Source organism: Dama dama, chromosome 6 (assembly GCF_033118175.1).
Source record: "Dama dama isolate Ldn47 chromosome 6, ASM3311817v1, whole genome shotgun sequence".
In the NCBI taxonomy this organism is placed as follows: domain Eukaryota; kingdom Metazoa; phylum Chordata; class Mammalia; order Artiodactyla; family Cervidae; genus Dama; species Dama dama.
Genome location: NC_083686.1, coordinates 4,304,345 through 4,322,921, shown reverse-complemented (window position 1 = coordinate 4,322,921; position 18,577 = coordinate 4,304,345). Strand labels below are relative to the sequence as shown.

Here is an 18,577-nt window from a genome sequence, read left to right as displayed (position 1 = left end):
CAAAGTATTGGAGCTTCAGCTTCAGCATCAGTCCTTCCAATGAATATTCAGGGTTGATTTCCTTTAGGATGGACTGGTTTGATCTCCTTACAGTCCAAGGGACTCTCAAGATCTTCTCCAGCACCACAGTTGGAAAGCATCAATTCAGTGCTCAGCCTTCTTGTCCAACTCTCACATTCATATATGACTACTGGAAATACCATAGCTTTGACTAGATGGACCTTTGTCGGCAAAGTAATGTCTCTGTTTTTTAATATGCTGTCTAGGTTTGTCCACTCTCTACCACCTGTTTTTAATGGGGGGGGGGGGGGGGGGCGGGGCAGGGAGCCTGCATGTGGAAGCCCCACCAGGGATCCAACCTGCGCCACTGCAGTGAAAGCGGCAAGTCTTAAGCACTGCACAGCCAGGGAAGTCCTGCGTGACGGTTTTGATCACAGACCGTGTCTCTAGATTCTGCAATACTGACGGAAATAATGCAATGAACACTAGGCCAGCAGTTCCTAAACTTGTCTGCACATTACGCAGCTTCCAAAACCGTATCTTACCTTCAGAGACTGTGATTTAGTTAGTCTGAGGCGTGGCCTAGCCTTTAAAATTTTCAAAGATCTGCAGGTGATAGAGAAGTGCAAGCAAGTTTGGGAAGGCGCGGCGCTGTGCCCTGTCTACCGGCTCAATAAGAAAACTACCAGACAAGCCCGTTTTAGGGATGAAGAGACAAGGTCCGGCCGGGAAGGCCTCAAAGCTATATGCTCAAGGCTCCATGTCCCGGGCCCGAGCTCCGATCTTGCCCACCTGGCCTCCAGCTTGCGGCCAGGTGGGGGGCGGGACCTTCCTCTCCCGCACACCTGCCCGGAGGTGGGCAGGGCCACCCATCGATGCGCTCCGCCGCTCGGCTCCCCACGCCTGGTCGCTGCCCGCTCGTGCCCCTTCCCCCTCCCAGCCGCTTCCCACTTCCAAGATGGCCGCGGGTGGAGCCGACCAGGTAAGGAGGCCCCCTGGTGGGTGTCCACGGGGGCTCTGTGGGCATAAAGATCCCCTCAGGCCTCCCCTCGCGGCTCCTCTTGGCTTTCGGGAGAGAAACGGGTGGGCAGTGCCGTCCCGGGGCCTGTGGAGAGCGGGCGAGCGGGCCGGAGAAGGGGCAGAGGGACGAGCGCCGAGCTCGAGGAGCGGCGGCGGCGCGGCGGGGGTGGGGCGGCAGCCGGGGCGGAAGAGCCGCTGTGCCGGCAGGGGGCGGGGCGGGGCGGGGCGTAGCGGGGCGAGGGCGGGCACGCAGGGCGGGGCGAGGACACGCGGGGCGGGGCGAGGGCGGGCGCGCGGGGCCGGCGCGGGGGCGCGGGGGCGCGCTGGGGAGGGGCGGGGGCGCGCTGGGGAGGGGCGGGGGCGCGCTGGGGAGGGGCGGGGGCGCGCTGGGGAGGGGCGGGGGCGCGCTGGGGCGGGGCGAGGGCGCGCGCCGCCGTTGGCCGCGGGCTCCTTGCCGGCACCTGCCTGGTCGCCCCGCCGCCTGCAGTGCCCAGCGTCTTCGCCGCGCACGTTGCGGGTCCTGCGGGGCCTGGGCTGCGGGCCCGCGAGCCCGGGGGATGGCGTCGGAGCCACGCTGACTCCGGTACTGAGGGCCTGCGGCGGGAGCCGGGCCGCGAGGGAGGGAAGGGGCCGGGGCGCGCGCGGGGCCGCTGCCACCTGCTGCCGCGTCGGCCGGAGCGGGGAAGCGGCGGCCCTAAGGCACGGCGGAGCGCGTCCAGCCTGGCCTCACCCCTCGCCGCCGCTCCTTCCCGCGCCCGGGGGAGCCCGTGGGGCGCTGGAAGCACCGCTCCTCGGTGAGACGCGCGCCCCGACCCGCTCCGTTTCCGGAACTTGACGGAAAGTTTTCCCCCTCAGACGCGCCGGGCTCCAGGGCGGGAGAGGAGCCGGTTCGGCGCGCGGAACCGCTCCCCCGACCCGCGAGAGCCCCGGGACCCCCTGCACTTCAGGGTCCCTGAGCCTGGGGACCCCTTCCACCTCAGAGTCCCTGAGCCCCGGGATCCCGCCACCTCAGAGTCCCTGAGCCCCCCGGGACCCCTTCCACCTCAGTGTCCCTGAGCCCCGGGGCCCCGTCCACTTCGGAGCCCCCCGGAACCTCTTCCACCTCAGAGTCCCTGAGCCCCGGGACTCCCTACCTCGGCTCCCCCCGGAACCCCCTCCACCTCAGAGTCCCTGAGCCCCGGGACCCCCTCCCCCACCTCGGAGCCTCCCGGAACCCCCTCCACCTCAGAGTCCCTGAGCCCCGGGGCCCCGTCCACTTTGGAGACCCCCCGGAACCCCCTCCACCTCGGAGTTTCTGCCCCCTTGCTTCTCGTGTCCTTGTTCTCCACCCTTTCTCTTGGGACCCCGTTGCCCAGGCCAGGGACTCCCTTCTTCTTCGGAGACCCGCGCCCTTGGGCTGCAGCCCCTCAGCTTCAGACCCGGGTCAGGGCTGCATCCCATCGCGACTGCCGTCGTCCTGCAGGTGGGGGGCGAGGAGAGGGTGGGGGCGGCTCCTCCAGGAAGCGGCGGGCTGGGCCGCGGGCAGTTGGGCGGCCGGCTGTTTGCCTGGCCCCGGGAGACCACGTCTGTTTCCAGACAGCTTTGGCACCGTGTGCTCCAGCATGGACGTGGAAGCTTTGGAAAGTTCTGTGTGCGGCAGGCTCCCTGCGCGGCCGCAGACTGGCGGAGGAGGGGGTGTTGGTGTCTTGGGCCCGTGTCTGGGCGATGTGGGCACCTCACCCCGTTGTCGTGGCTGCCTTTGTAGGGGGTGGTTGCTGCTGGCCACGGTGAGGTCCCCGGTATGGACTACAGCCGTGGCTTCCTCCTGCCTGGTTTACCTGGCCAGGACCAGCCGGGTCTCATGTTTGGCTATGACTTCTTCCCAACTTCACACCTCCCCTCTTTAACTGGGGTGCTCCTACCCCGCTCCCCCCGACCAGTTCTGTCTTACTCCTGTCTTGGTTGTGGTATGTTTGACCTCTTGAGACTGTGGACTCCGAGCCCCTGATTTCCAGCCCTAGTGAGACGCTGCCCGTGTCCTTGGGCCTCAGGGTTATTGAGTGAATACACCCTTTGGGAAACATCAAAGAGGCACACTAACTGTTTCGGGGTCATGCAGCTGGACAGCTGGAGAGAGGCACGGATGAGATTCAAATAGTTAGGTGTCGGGGCCAGATGCTGCTCATCTTAGTGTCCTTCGTGATCCTGGCAAGTCCTGGCAGGTCCCTGCTCAGCGCTGCTGGGCTGGGCTTACTCTGGGCTCGGGAAGCGGAGTTTTTGCAGTCTGCCCCCAGCGCTCCTCTCAGGTTCTGCATCAGCACCGCCTCACCTGGCCTCCGTGCCCTTCCCCTCAGGCACCCTCTCTCTGCCTCTCCACCCTCCACTTCTCCATCACTCCCTCCCACTGCCCTTCTCCCCTCTGTCCAGCAGGTGAATTCCTGTCCGTCTTCCCTCCACTTGCCCTTGCTTGTGCTCTGCTGAACACCTTTATAGAGTGGACTCAGCTTGTCAGAGCAACAGCTTGTTTTGGAATCTGTCCTCCCTTGGTCAGAGCTTCTGACTGTCATGTCCCCACCCTCAGCACCGAGGATGCATGCCCCGCATGTCATGGGCGCCCGTGGAGCTTTGAGACCTCGGAGAAGATTTGTCATCCTAACAGGCGTTTATACATAATACGGGAGAGGGGATTTTAGGCACGTGGGTATGTGTTGTCTGTTCATGTTTGTTTCAGGGAGGGTATAAAGTTTCTAGGGCCTGGGTTTAGACTTCTAGACTGTCAGGTTAGAAGGACCTCAGGTAGACGGGCTGGGCTAATCGCCTCATTGGACAGGTGGGGAAGCTGAGAGCTAGGCTCAGTGCCTGCAGCAAAGGTGTGAGGAGGATGTTGGAGGCAGGCGGAAGGCGTAGAGTGAGGCCTTGCAGACTGCCTGTGCCTGGGCTTGTTTATGCAAACGAGTTGCTAAAATAGTGGGCCTGAGCTGGGTGCCCAAGGAAGAGTAACACCAGCAGGCATCTTCTAAGGCTTGATTCTAAAGGCTTTACATGGATATCTTCCCCCCATCTTGTCAACTGCCTAATGAGATAGGGCCTGTTGTCGTCCCCCTCCTACTAGGTGGAAATTAAGGCACAGAGAAGTTAAACTAATCCAGGGTCACCCAGCTGGTAAGTGGAGGAGCCAGGACTTGAACCTAGGCAGTCTGCCTCCAGAACCTGCATTATCTTTTCCCCTTGTGTATTTTCTTTTTAAAACTTTCTGTTGAAGTACACGGAAAAGTCTAAATATTGTTGGTTTTATCTTCGATTATCAGTGTTTAGGATCTGTGTTCTTAAGCACTCCAGCAAGCCAGGTATGGACTTTGATGTCAGAACCTGGTTTGCATCCCGTTTCTCTTGCTGTGTGACCTTGGGTAAGTCACTCAGCCTCTCTGAATCTCCACTTCTTCGGTGTACTTGGCAGGCTTGTGATGGTTAGAGAATGCGATAGCTCCTAATATACTTAGGTATATGTGTGTGAAAGTTGCTCAGACGTGTCCAACTCTTTGCGACCCCATGGACCATACAGTCCATGGATTTCTCCAGGCCAGAATACTGAAGTGGGTAGCCTTTCCCTTCTCCAGGGGTTCTTCCCAACCCAGCGATCAAGCCCAGGTCTCCTGCATTGCAGGGAGATTCTTTACCAGCTGAGCCACAAAGGAAGCCCCCTAATATGTTTGGTCTATGGCAAATGTTCAGTAAATTGTTTACCATATTAATAATTAAGGTTATAAACTGTGTTGGCCTTGCTGAGTGGTCTGTCTTCCTACGCCGTCAGTTGCCTCCCAGTCACTTTTCAGGTCCTTATGAGGATTAGTTTTGGTAAATCACTGTATGAAGCTGAAACATTTTGGGCTAGTGGGTCAACCACCCTGTGCACTGAGCGTCCTGAATCTAAAATGTCCCACCTGTGCCTTTTAAACCCAACTACCTTTGGGTTTAAAGGTTTAAGTGAAATATCTGCTTCTTAGGGTTGGGAAGGAGCCTTTGAGGAGCCTCAACAGGTTAACAGCAGTTTCCACCTTGTTTGCTGCTGGACGGAAACTTACTAACTTACATTGTGTTGAGTTCCAGGTGCCTCAGAGTTGCCATTCACCCTTCAGAGAAATACATCGGGCTTCTAGAAAATTCTTTTTGAGGGTTGTTTTTATCCTGAAGAGTAACTTATTTGACTAACAAACTACTTTTCTAGTTGCCTTTCACGGTCTGTGTGTGTGTGTGTGTGTTTTGGCTTCACCTCTTGGCATGCGGGATTTTAGTTCCCTGACCAGGAATTAAACCCATGATTCCCATAGTAGAAGCACGGAGTCTTAACCACTGGACTGCCAGGGAAGTCCCAACTTGCCCATCCTGTGTAACGCACATTGCTCCATTGTTTTTGGCTTGCTTGTGCAGCAGTGGAGACAGTAATAAGCACCTTAGAGGCAGATCCAGGTGAGCCCGCGCAGGACCACTCCGCCTGTGTTCCGTCGGGGCCTCCATCTTGCCTGTGAGATGGTGATGTTGGTGTTCTCAGCCCCGGGGGTTGCTGTGGAGGCAGCAGAGACCACAGATGGTGGGTGTAGACACTGGTCTTAGTGCCCAACACGCAGCACCCACTGGTGCGCGGAGGTGGCTGCTCGGGTTCATTGTGCGGAGGCCCTTGAGGTCCTGAACAGCCTGTGCCTTTCTTTTCAGGCTCCTTTCTGGCTAGGCCAGGGCTTGAATTAAAAAGAGAAAGGGACTCACAGCGGTTGGTGCTTGGGAAACCTTTACAGAACAATCTGGTTCTTTTTTTTATTTTAAAATACGTATTTTAAAATTTTTATTTATTTATGGCTGTGCTGCGTTGTCGTTGCTACGTGTGGGCTCTCTCTAGTTGTGGAGAGTGGGGGTTTCTCTCTAGTTGTGGGGCATGGGCTTCTCATCGCAGTGGATTTTCTTGTTGTGGGACACAGGCTCTAGGGTGCATGGATTCAGTAGTGGCATGGGTTTAGTTGCCCTGCAGCATTGGATTTTAGCTCCCAGGCTAAGGCTCAAACTCCTATCCCCTGCATTGGCAGGTGGATTCTTAACCACTGGACCACCAAGGAAGTCCTGAACAGCCTGATTCTCATGGGAGGTGTCAGTGGGTTCTCCCTGATGTTACATCGAGGCTCGAGGGGAAGGCCTGGGTGAGCCACTCCTGTGGGGAGCCTGGCGGTCCCACCAGAATCCTCCCCGGGAGACATGAAGGACCCTGGAGACGCCTTCAGTAGGGTGACGTGGGCATTGGAGAGAGAAGTGTTGGGGGTTCCTGCATGTGAAACCTTGGGCAGGCACCCACATCTGACTCAGCAAGCTCAGTGTCATCATTCCCCTCTGTGAAATCCTGCTCTTTCGCCGGAGGGGTGAGGATTTGAGGAGGTGCTCGATGTCTGCATTAGGGCTGCAAGGAGCAGAGCTTACTGAGGGCTGCGGGGTCGCAGCCTTGGGCTCAAGCCCCAGGTGCTGCCGCATCCAAGTGGAGACCTGGGTAGTCTCTGTGCCTCAGTTTCCCCATCTGTGCAGTGGGCTTAGTACCTGGCACAGAGGACTGTTGAGGGCCCTAGAACAGACTGGTGTGTTAAGAGCGTCCAACAGTGCCTGGTGCTCATGAGATTGTAGTTTTATGGTGATGATCTGGGTCGGGAAGATCCATCCCCTGGAGGAGGGCATGGAAACCCACTCCAGTATTCCTGCCTGCAGAATCGCATGGACAGAGGAGCCTGGCGGGCTCCAGACCATGGGGTCGCAGAGAGTCAGACATGACTGAGCGACTAAATAGCAACAGCTGGTGTTGTCCGGACTTGCAGGCCTAGAGCCTGCCCTCCTGAAACTTCGGATCTGTGACAGATTTGCCCTTAGACCGTGGCTGACAGAAAGGAGCTCTGTGTATATGGAAATCAGCGGCAGGGCTGGATTGGTGGGAAGCTTGGCAGTGAATTGGAGTGCCCCTCCCTGGCAGGTCGGGGGTCGCAGAGCCGTCCCGGTGGGATGGGAGCGTGAGGGGGCCGCTCTTCCCTGTGGTATCCGGAGAGGAGGCGGGACGGGAGGCCGCGTGTGGCACACGCCCTGTGGACGGGAAGGAGCCATGGGGGACGAGCTCAGAGGATGTGTGCATGGATGGGCAGAACGGCTTCTCCCGGAGGCCACCTGGGGGTGGGTTTTTTTCCCCCCTGGGGATATAACTAAATCATTTAGTTGTGGTTTCATGAACTGTTTTTTTTTTTTTTTCTGTATTTATGAAGAGTTGGTTTTAGTGCTGTTACTTTGTAAGGAGAAGAAAATTAAACTGTTGCTTCTAGACAGACTTGTTTTCCAACGCCTTGTTCTGAGTCACCGGTAGAGCTACTGTCCACTCTCTTGACTTGTGTTAAACTAAAGATGGGCCCCTGGTGGAGTGAGGTTGTTCCAGCCTCTCGGGGAGGCCCTTTGCCTCTTTGTTTCCTTCAGACTCAGTTTCTGGCAGGTAAAGAAAATTCTGGTGGCCTTGCCACCTGGAATAAAAAGCCGTCCTCTTACCTGTGCTTGAAGGCTTGTGTGTTTCTCTCCCGCGGGTGGCGATGGCTGCTCATGGTCAGGCTGGCCTCTGGTGCCAGGCTGTGCCTGGGGATGCCGAGAGCCCAGGTCGCATGCTGTGACGCCCGCAGCACGAGGGGTCATGTGTGACTTTGGGAAAGGGCTGCAGAGGGAAGTTTTGTTTTGCTGTCCTGAGCCGTCAAAGGTCGAGCGTGTCAACCCTTGCCGTCTAGTCTAGCAGGCAACACGGTGCGGACGGTCATCGCTCACGTGCTGGGTCTGCCATCCACACACTTTGCTGGGAGAGCGTGGTTGCATTTGCTTCTCTTGCGTGAGCTCCCCTGCCCACCTTGTTGTGGAAACACAACCCAGCTCCCAACAGAGGTTTCTTGGATGGCCGGCCCCTGACGCCTGCCCACAGCTAGAATCTAGTCGTCGGGAATACTTAATTCAGCAGATAGGTTTTCTCATTCTTCACCGTTGGAGGCGTTTGCCCAGGCATCAACATCCAGGTGCCTTGCCTGCAGCTCGGGAGCCCGGGGAGGGGACCCCGGAACTGCTGAAAGTGGGGTGCAGCCACAAGGAGCCCCAGAGAAAGGAGGGCCTGCAGCTTCCTGGGGGCCGAGGGGGTGGGGAAGGCTTCTCAGAGGAGCAGCCTTAGGGGCATGCTCGGTCTCCGGGGACACGTACACCCAGGGCGCTGGTGGCCGAGCAGGGGACAGAGTCACCGGGGCGGTGGGTGTTGAGAGAGGCGAGCTGACAGCCCAAGACTGGCGGGGCTGGCGGGGTACGGGTCCCGGGGGCCTGGCGCCGGCCCGCGGAGTCGAGGCTTCCTCTGTCTTGAGAAAATGTGTGACTTGGAGGCCAGCCATGGGCAGCTGCCTGCTGGCCGCCTTCCAGCGTCCACCCCGCCGCCTCTCTCGGAAGCACGCCCTTTCTTTGTGCGGCCTCCCCCGCAGGCCCCGTCAGAAGGCAGGTGCTCAGAGTGTGGCTTCGCTTTGTGCTTGGCCGGCCCCAGGTGGAAGGGCTTGAGGGCAGGTGGCTTGGTCCTCACAGAGTTCGGTCTTAGAGGATGTCGCAAGCGGAAGGACTTTTTCCCCTTTTAAGTTTCTTTTTCCAGAGTCTGTTCTCTGAGGCTGTTTTGCAGGTTTCAGGAACTTAAACTGGACCTGGAACCCTTGGAGCCTCAGAGGCCCCTCAGCTTCTCCCTAGGAGAGGCCCTGGGGCTGCTCCAGTGGCCCTGAGACAGAGCAGAGAGGCTGTGGGACGGGCCGCTGCCAGGCGGCTTTGGGCTCCGTCCCACCTGTTCTTCTCTTCCCTGGGCTTCCGTCTTGGCAATGGAGGAGCAGGGGCCTTGGGTTCCCTTAGCACACTTGGTCACTGTTCCTGTCCTCGTGTCAAAATGCCAGTTTAAAGTCACTCCACCACCCCCTTTCCCCCCAGTGTGTGTCCGCTGTCTGTGGGCTGAAGTAGGGGCACCTACTAGGTGTCAGATGCAGGTATGCTGTGTTTCACCGAGGCCCCTCCCTTCCCTTGTCCAGAGGCCTGCCCCTGAGTCTCATGGTGTTGCCCCATTTCACTCCTGGGCAGGAGGGGAGTTGAGGCTCAGAAAGGTTAAGTGTCTCCCACACTAGCAAGTCGGGAGAGTTTCCGTTGGGCCTACCAGAGGGTCTCAGCTCTGCTTGTGTGTCCTTCTGTGTTTGGGGGTTTGTTTTTTTTTTGTCGGTTTGACCTGTTGGAATGTTGATGGTGTCTGGATGATCCTCATCACCGTTGCCACTGCCAAAGATTAGCTCCTAACTATGTGCTAAAAATGTTTCTGGCTCTATTTTCCTTTTAATTAGAATTTTTTGTTAGAACTTTAAAGTTTGTACACAGGTTTGTCTTCCTCTTGTGAATGCTGTGGTTTGACAGCGTAGTTCAGTTTGGGAGTTTTGCCAAGTCAGGGTTCCAGGGACAGTTTGCCGTGGCCTTGCCTGGGAGGAACTCGTGGCTGGGGACTCAGGGTAGGAGCTGCAGCCCCGGGAATTCAGGGCAACGTGAACTGCAGAGCATTTAAAATGTGTTCCATGTGGTGAGCTGATGCCCAGGTCCTTTTGGTTCTTTTTGCTCTGTAGGTTGAAAGTGTTAGTTGCTCAGTCGTGTCTGACTCTTTGCAATCCCATGGACTTGTAGCCCACAAGGCTCCTCTGTCCATGAAATTCTCCAGGCAGGAATACTGGAGTGGGTTGCCATTTCCTTCTCTAGAAGATCTTCCCCACCCAGGGACTGAACCTGAATCTCCCACATTGCAGGCAGATTCCTTACCGTCTGAGGCACTAGGCAAGCTCTGGAGGTTAGGGAAACCCTTTACTTAGTGTGATCACCTTTATAATCTCATCTTTATTAAGCTCTCATTTTGTTTGCCGTCTTGCTTTGGTGTAGTGCAGTGTGGTCCCATCTTGCCAAGGAGAATTGGTGAACAGTTAGTACGACACACAGCTCGGTAACCTTCCTTAGCACTGGGCCGCTGTGTGCAGTGTGCTCTGCTCCTGGCCCCGCCCCTTCTTTCTGTTTTTGCTCCAGTGCTGCGCGGTGTGACGGGTTCCTTCAGTTTCTGGGAAGGAGGGGGATCACCCCTCCCCTGTTTTCTGCTTTTAATGAATGTGCTTTTTACCGAGTTGGCATTGAGAGGCCTGGCCAGGCTTCCTGAAGGGGAGCAGGACACTCACTGCAGAAGCTAAAATAACACCTGAAAGGGAGTGGTTATCGGTGTCACTACCAGGCTTCAAAACTTGCCATTTGATGATGGCAGCCGCCCGCAGAGTGCTTGTGGGAGTTCGGGGTAGGGGGTGCTCGGTGCCTGCTGAAGCCTTTCTTGTGGCACTTTCTTTCATTCTCCCAAGCCGTCTCGTGGAGTTGGGGTTAGAACCCAGGAATGTCTGAGTCGGGAGATCCCTTCTGTATGTTGTTCTGTTCTGTGGATCAGATTTAAATGCGCCAGCAGGTTTCTTTAGTTTTCGATATTTTAAAGGACAGTGGAAAGGAACATAGCGGAACTTGCCAGGTTCTCAGTCCGTGAGGACTGCGCCTCTTGCCCCCTCATCCCCGCCTGAGACTGAGAACTATAAGCAGGGCCTCTGTGTCACCAGGAGCTCAGACTCTCCTCATCCTGGAGGTGTCTCCTCCAGGCTCGTGGCCTTTAGTTTTTTCCTTTATTGATTATCCTTCTTCACCGAACCAGCCTTCTGACGTGGGCTTTATAGCCCCAGACTGAGCCATTCGTCCCCTGGGTGTGGCTGGTTTTGGGGCCAGCCCTGTAGATCCCAGCTGTGCCACCAAGTGACAGCATGACCCCGGACGCTTTTCTGAACCCGAGCCTCGTTTCCTTGCGTGGGGACGTGGGTAATACGCCCTGCCTTGGAGACCCAAGTGAGGGGACAAACACTGTGGAGCCACCGCTCACTTTGGCCCGGGTCGTCTCAGCGCACCTGGCGGACATGCATCATCTTGTTTTCTGTCTTGATGGAGACGTCTTAATTTTTATACTGTCCACACGTGTTGCACCTTGACTTGTGTGTGGGTTATGAACTCACATACTTTTGAAAGAGGTATCACGTGTTCATCATTTTAAAAAGCACGGAAAACAAAACTCCTTTTCTCCGCCTGGCACGGCCCTCCTGCTCCCAGTGCTGTCCTGAGGACCACAGTTGTGATTGGTGGGATACTTTATAATATTGTGATAGTAGTATGTTAAAACTCTCACTTCTGGTCCTGAATTAATACTTTGGTATGTGGGGCTTTTTTAAATTTTATTTTTCAAGGATTCCTCTTTTAAAAGGGGGCGTCAGAACATTTGAACTCCAGAGGAGTTGCATCTTTGGCTTTTATAGCCACTGTCTTAATTTCCATTTTTGTGTTTTTTTTTTTCTAGTTTTTCCTTGGACCAAGATGACTGATGGAAACCTTTCCGCCTCTACAAATGGCGTAGCCTTGATGGGCATTCTGGACAGTCGACCAGGAAACCACATTCAGAACCTGCAACACTTGACTCTCAAGGCACCCAGGTCCCTCTCGTTGCCTGAGTATGGGCCCAAGCTGAAACTCAGTGCTTTAGAAGATCGGCACAGCCTTAAATCGGTGGACTCGGGCATTCCTACCCTCGAGATCGGCAACCCGGAGCCTGTCCCCTGCAGCGTGGTCCACGTGAGGAGGAAGCCATCTGAGCCGGAGATCGTCCCTGAGCGAGCCTGCCAGAGTGCCTGCCCGCTGCCCTCCTGCGCGCCCCCGGCTCCCGCCGGCGCCGAGCGGGAGCAGAGCGTGCGCAAGTCCTCCACCTTTCCCAGGACAGGCTACGACTCGGTGAAGCTCTACAGCCCCACCTCCCAGAGCCTGCAGCGTAGCGACAATGTCTCGGTGTGCAGCGTGTCTAGCCTCGGCACGGAGCTGTCCACCACGCTGTCTGTCAGCAACGAGGACATCCTGGACCTCGTGGTCACAAGCAGCTCCAGCGCCATCGTGGCCCTGGAGAATGACGACGACCCGCCGTTCACCGATGTCACCTTGAGCTCCACCAGGGAGCCCCGTGACCCCCAGCGGGACTGTGCCGGCGAAACGGAGGAGGGGGGGAAGCTGAGACTCCTGGCGCCGTTCAGTCACTTCTTTAGCAGGTAACATGCTCTCCGTCTCTCCTGCAGAGCCCGGTTGTTCATTCAGACCCGCTGCCTTGTTGTTCCGTCTGAAACCTGTCACGTGTTTCCTACCCTTTGGGCACATGCTGTCCTACAGATAATCAGGCCGTCCGTCCCCAGCAGCCCAGCATCCTGTGGACTCGGCGGAGGCCTGGCTTGTTGGCGATTCTGCGGTTTGATCCCTCACTGCTGGCTGTCACTCCTGGGGCCCTGGCTCACGGCACAGTCTCTTATCGCTTCCTGGCCGCCGGCCCCTGACATACTGTGGCTGAGGGTGGCCTGTAAGTGGCCACTGTTCCTAAGTCAGCACCCTTTGTCACCCTTATCCTCCGAGGGGCCCTTTATGCTGATAACTGGAGTTTCCTGGGCCAAGTGAAGGGTGCTGGTGAGGGTAATAATCAAGTCAGTAAGCCCAGGGCCCGCTGGTGTGACCCAGGGCTGGTATGTCGGGGCGCCCCGAGCGTGTCCCCTGCACTCCTGCGTGGCAGTGTTCTTTCGTTCGCATCTGCTCCGGGGCCTCCTGCTGAGGTTTACGGGGTCACTGCCCTGCAGCACACGCGTTCCCGCCTGTGCTGGGAGCGGGCCGTGCACCCACCCCCCTGCCCCACGGAGGCCCGCCAGCTGGGCGCTGAGCGGGGGATGCTGGACTCCCCTGGCTCCCCTCCAGCTCCTGCGGCGTCTGCCCGTCTCTTGTGCCTCACACTTGCGTTTAGCACGGGCCTCGTGTGTGTGTCCTGGGCTCTGCTCTTGACCGGGAGCGCAGGCGTAACACGGTGGTGGTTCTGGGGGGCTTGCAGACTGAGGGTGGTGGGGAGGGGATGCGTCAGTCAGTCACACAGGCAGGCACAAACTCCCAAACTGTGGAGCGCTGCGAGGAGGTGCCGGGGGATCTGGAGAGCGGGCCTGGAGCGGCCGTCGGCTCCCCAGCAGCTCCCTGGAGGGCAGGATCGAGGGCCGGGCGGCTGGGCTTGCTTCTGGGGTCGGCCCGGCTGCCCCGTGCGTGCCTGTTGCGGAGCCCACATTGGGCACTCGGCGGTGTCCCTTTGAGATGGTGTGGTGTGCTGGCTGGAGTCAGCTGGAGACCTCTGTGGCCGTGGGCATTCGCGTCCACTTATGGCTGCCTCAGTTGTGTCATCAGCCAAAGTGGGGGGTCGTCTTGGATGAGCCTGACTCCAGTCCTGAGTGAGAAGGCTCTCCGACGTGGGCTCTGGTTTCATGGGGCACCTCTTCTCCATGATGCGCCCGTCGACGGGCACTGCTCTACACCTAGGAGAATTCCCGGCTCCAGACCTCGGTAACTCCACGGTCGCCTTCAGTGGTGGAGCCCAGGAACTGTCGGGGACACCCACGGCCCCTCAGATGGTGCACTGCAGCTCAGGTTTGGGTGGCCACACCATCCCCTTTGCTCAGATCAGAGTTTTTAACTTTGCCTGTTTGTGAATACAATCTGTGAAAGTCACTCACTTGTGTCTGACTCATTGCAACCCCATGGAATATACAGTCCATGGAATTCTCCAGGTCAGAATACTGCAGTGGGTAGCCTTTCCCTTCCCCAGGGGATCTTCCCAACCCAGGGATCGAACCCAGGTCTCCCATGTTGCGGGCAGAGTCTTTACCACCTAAGCCACCAGGGAAGCCCAAATACCATCTGGGTGCCTGTTAACTATGGCTCTTCAGGGCCCATCCCAGAGCTCCAGGGTCAGAGTCTCAGGGAAAATGTCTTGGAGACGGGTTTTTGAAATCCCCTGGGGTTGTTGGCAGATTTGGGAAGCCTGGTTCGAAAATAGAGGTGGCTGGGAAAGAGCGTGGAGGAAAGAGCTTAGCTTTGGAGTTCAGCAGACCCACACCCGTGTTCTTGCTGTGTGGCCGTGAGCAAGTTTCTTCCCCTCTCTCGAGTTTCCTCGTCTCTGAAACAGCAGTGGGTAGGTGCCTGGCACCAGCTGCCTGTTAGGCCGTTGATGTCCGGCTTATGTCCGCTTACCTGCGTTGTCATTATTTGCTTTCCATGTCAGCCTCTTGGTCTCCACAGTGGGTACGATGGGCCCTCCTCGTCCAGTGGTCTGGGGGACGCGGTGGGCTCCCGTGTGTGAGGCTTGGTGCAGACCCAGACAGAGCAGACTTGGAAGAGTCTGCTGCTTGTTGTGAGCATCCTGACTGTGACCGCTTTGTCTCCTGCTTTGTCTCACTGTCTGTGTTGGAGCCCCTGCTCCTTTGAGAGGAGACGCCGTCCATTACTGCAGATCGTTTCTTGAAAATCTTTCTCAGCTTTGTGCCACAGAAATCAGACATCTCCTCTTCGTTTTATTTCTTACTTCTTGTCTCCTTACCCTTGTTTTTGAGGACTGTGATATTGTTATTAGGAGCCGTTATTAAGTACCTTTGGAATATTAGTGACAGATGAGTCAAGATTGTGATCTTATGGGCCAAATGTAGTGAATTTTTTGTGCTAGACTCCTAAGTGTTAGAGAAGAGTTTCAGCCTGTAATCCCAGAGGGGAGAAAGGGTGGGCAGTTGTGTGCCAAAAACATTTAGGACCCACTCAACATCTTACAGGTGAATTGTGGAGAGGGCTGGCGCACAGCGGCACTCAGAGGACGGGGGACTGTGTGCACTTTTGTCGCTGGCAGGGCTGGGGCTGGAGCTGGACCTTTGTGGTTCCCAGCCCAGGGCCCCGCGTCATCCTGCTTCTCCACTCTCTCCCCCCTCGACCCAGCACCTCTCTGGACCATTGGGCCGCCTGTTCTCCTTGTCCTCACCGAGTCCACTCTCCACACTATTGTGGACAGCACCGTGGGCGGTGTGGTGGAAGGCCAGTCAGGAGACTGGGGCTCGGAGGCGGCCGTGGAGGCGCTCAGGGAGCCGGGTGCTCAGGGGGCTGACCTGTGGGTGCCCCGACCACCTCATGAGGGTGGAGCACTCCTGGGAGCACTGGCTGACCATTGCCCCCCAAAGCCAGGGCCCGGCTCCCGTCCGTGCCTTTGCCCCTTTCTTCACACAGGCTGCAGTGAGCACCTCTGCTGCTGGCTCCACCCTGAGCTCAGGGTGAGCTCAGAGGAGCTGCCCCCGGGGGAGACTGACACACAGCAGGGCAGGGGGCATGGGTCTTGACATGCGTGTGTGTGTGTGTGTGTGCGCGCGCACACGTGTGCATGCATGTTGGCGGGGGTGCTGAAGTCAGGAGTGCTGGTAAAGGAGTCAGGTTGGCTGGGTTCAGTGTGAGCTAGCCTACTTAATAGCTGTATGACCATGCCAAGTTACTGCACCTGTCTGAGCCGTCAGTGGGGCATAAAATGACCATGCAGGTTTGGAGCTCAAATAAGGTAAAGTGTCTAGGACACTTCCTGGCACTCTGTAAGTAGAAGGTATCAATGATGCTAACATAAATATGGTCATTTCTCTTTCTTTTTTGGTCATTTCTAATAAGTGGTTTGTAATGGGTTCTCTAGTTCTCATCCCTATATCATGCTTTACTTTTATCAGTCTGTTAGTGGAAAGAATTGGGATTTCTCCACTTTGGCTCTGCTGATGCTCTGGGAAGGTGAATCTTTGTGGTGAAATCCACCCTGTTCATTGAAAGCTGTTGACCTCTACTTGCTAGTTGTCAGTAGCACCTATCCAGTGTGACAATCAGAAATAACCTCAGCCGTTGGGAGTGTCCCCAGAGGGCCAGGCTGGTGGGGTAGGAGAAGTGGGCAAAAATCACTCAGCCATTGAGAACGACTGAGCTAGCATGTTGCAAATGTTGGTATTTTATTGCTTCTTTGAAGGAAATTTATTGATGTTTTGTATGTATTTTTTAGATTAAAGTATAGTTGATTTACGATATTACTTTCATTGATTCAGTATTTTAATAGATTTACTTCATTTAAAGGCTCCCCTTGTGGCTTAGTTGGTAAAGAGTCCGCCTGCAGTGCAGGAGACCCTGGTTCAATTCCTGGGTCGGGACGATCCGCTGGAGAAGGGATAGGCTACCCACTCCAGTATTCTTGGGCTTCCCTGGTGGCTCAGCTGGGAAAAAATCCACCTGCAATGCAGGAGACCCTGGTTCGATCCCTGGGTTGGGAAGATCCCCTGGAGAAGAGAAAGGCTACCCACTCCAGTATTCTGGCCTGGAGAATTCCATGGCCTATATAGTCTATGGGGTCGCAAAGAGTCAGACACGACTGAAGGGTTTTCACCTCTTTGGCTCCGTTTAACGTTACGATAAAGCGTTGGTGGCCTTCCACTGCTGTGGTGTGTGTCGAGCAGGACTCTGATCTTGTGTAGACGAGAGGGACGGTGTTGAGGGGTCCTCTGAGCCCAGACTGCACCGGAGCCTTCCTCCAGAGAGCTGGCAGCAGCACGAGAGCGCTGGGCACACGCTTGCCTTGTGCGGGAGACAGGGTTGGGGTGTCTGTGAGGCCCGGGGCTGACGGCTCTGCTCCGGCCTGGCAGGTGGGGTCCATCTCCTTTCACACAGCCCTTCGTAAAGCTCTCAGGAGAGGTGATCGGAGTGTGCCCTGCCTAGAAGAGATGCTGGCACTGCATTCAAAGGGTGAGAGGAGCGTGCCAAGTGCCCACGTGGAGCAGAGGGAATCACCTGTGGGCAGCCGGGAGGCGTGGGGCACCTGGCTGGGCTTAAAGGACTGTGATGATACGTTTTTCTGCTCTGCTTCCTGACCTGGCCAAGAGCTCCTCAGGGCTGCGCTCTGTGTGTGGTTTGCCCTGGCACCGAGTTGTGACTCGGAGCTGGAGACAGAAGGCGCTGGTGGGTGAGAGCCAGAGCTGCTCTGACGCCAGTTTGAACCTCTGCTCAGCCATTTTTGACTGGTGTGACCTCCAGAAACTTCATTAACCTCTGTGATCCCAGGGTGTGCTGGGTGACGGGGGTTGACTGTACCTCCTGTAAAGAGTGGGCGTGGGGGTGAAACGAGGTCACGCAGGGGCACCTCTGGGCAGAGCACACACCCAGTGTGAGGGTGTGGGCTCCTGGGCCCGCTCTCTTGCTTTTGTTGGGTTTCACCTAAGGTTGCTCTTTTTAAAAAGGGTCTGCCATCTAAAAAAGCTCGCAAGCACTGGACTGAGAATTAAATCTTTCTGTGGGCACTTTAACTCAGCATGAGTGTGCGCAACTGAAATTTTAGTTCCTGTACTGGTCTAGGCTTTGGGGATTTATTCATTTGAAAGGCAACCTGGGCAGTGCTAAGGAACACGTTTGCTCCTGGCTTTCTGATGAGGGAGGTGAGCGGGAACCAGAGACACATGGTGGCCAGAGCCCTGGCGCAGGGGGAGCAGGCAGAGTGCAGGGCCTGCCGGGCGCTGTTCCCAGCCCCTCCATGTGGCCACTTGGTTTGATCTTCAACTACTGCAGGGTAGAGGGCGGGTGTTAGATGCTGTGTGCTGGCTTGTTCATCCTCCTAGGGGGCCTTCCTGCCCTGGGGAAGCCCGAGAGTTAAAAATGTGTATTTCCCTAGTCGCTTGCAGCTAGGGCTCCCGGCAGGAATTAGGTCCCATTTATGAAAGATGTGAGACAGAACTTAGGCGGAGACCGTTTTTCTTCCCCCTTGGGCTGTTTCCTGCTGTCTCGTGATGTCACAGAGATGTGAGCCTTGCCTGCAGCATCACCCGGTGTCCACTCCCTGACCGTGTGGCAGCAGCTGCGGGGGGTGGGGGCTGTGTCCTGCGTCCCGTCGCGGTGGACCCTGTCGCGGTGACCCTGTCGCTCCCTCAAACTCGGTCCTTCCCGTGGCAGCTTGGATGTGACCGCTGCCACGGTGCGTCAGTCCTGTCTTGCTCAGGGGGCCCAGTTCAGAGCCAGCTGCTTCAGCCCTTAACAGCGATTGGAAATCGTCTAATTCCTTGAGTTAAATCCCTTTCTGCTTAAAATTCCTAGAGTGGTTTCTGTATCCTGTGCTGAAAACCAGTGGATTCAGGTGAGTACTGTGATAATTCTCTCCCCTAGGGGAGGAGACTGCAGCAAGAGGTGGTTGCGTAGCTTCACGGGGTACAAAGATAGTCCGGGATTTGGACTCTGAGCTTAGGCTTCTTTTCTGGGAAACCGAAGTTCATGCTTCAGAAGGTTGCTGGGGTTAAAGGGGAGGAAATGTACATGCCTGTGAAGTGCCTGGCCCATGGCAGGCCTGTCAGTGTCTGTTTATTTACTTTTTGCCTGACTGCTGCTTTGACCATGTTAGAATTAGTGTCAGTAAATTGAAGTGTAACATTGTAACTAGGACTTTCTGTAACATCTGCTTGCCAGTATTCTTTTTAACTGAAGGATAATTGCCTTACAGTGTTGTGTTAGGTTCTGCTATACAGCCCAGTGAATCAGCTACATGTCTATCTGTGTATGAGCCTCCCTCCCCCGCCACCCGCCG

The 18,577-nt window shown here is 56.4% G+C and overlaps 1 protein-coding gene across 2 annotated transcripts in view; it reads left to right on the top strand.

Annotated features, from left to right (window-relative positions):
* Window positions 1–943: 943 nt before the first annotated feature.
* The window catches only part of TBC1D14 (TBC1 domain family member 14), a 102,742-nt gene continuing 85,108 nt past the window's right edge, over window positions 944–18,577 (top strand). Inside the window, exons 1-2 of one of the 2 annotated variants that reach the window (XM_061145443.1) lie at window positions 944–982; window positions 11,465–12,200. In XM_061145443.1, the coding sequence (XP_061001426.1) occupies window positions 11,482–12,200 (719 nt within the window). In that variant the 5' untranslated portion in view covers window positions 944–982; window positions 11,465–11,481. Of the gene's footprint in view, window positions 983–1,465; window positions 1,604–11,464; window positions 12,201–18,577 lie in introns of those variants that run through there. The other variant, XM_061145442.1, reaches the window with a different exon arrangement.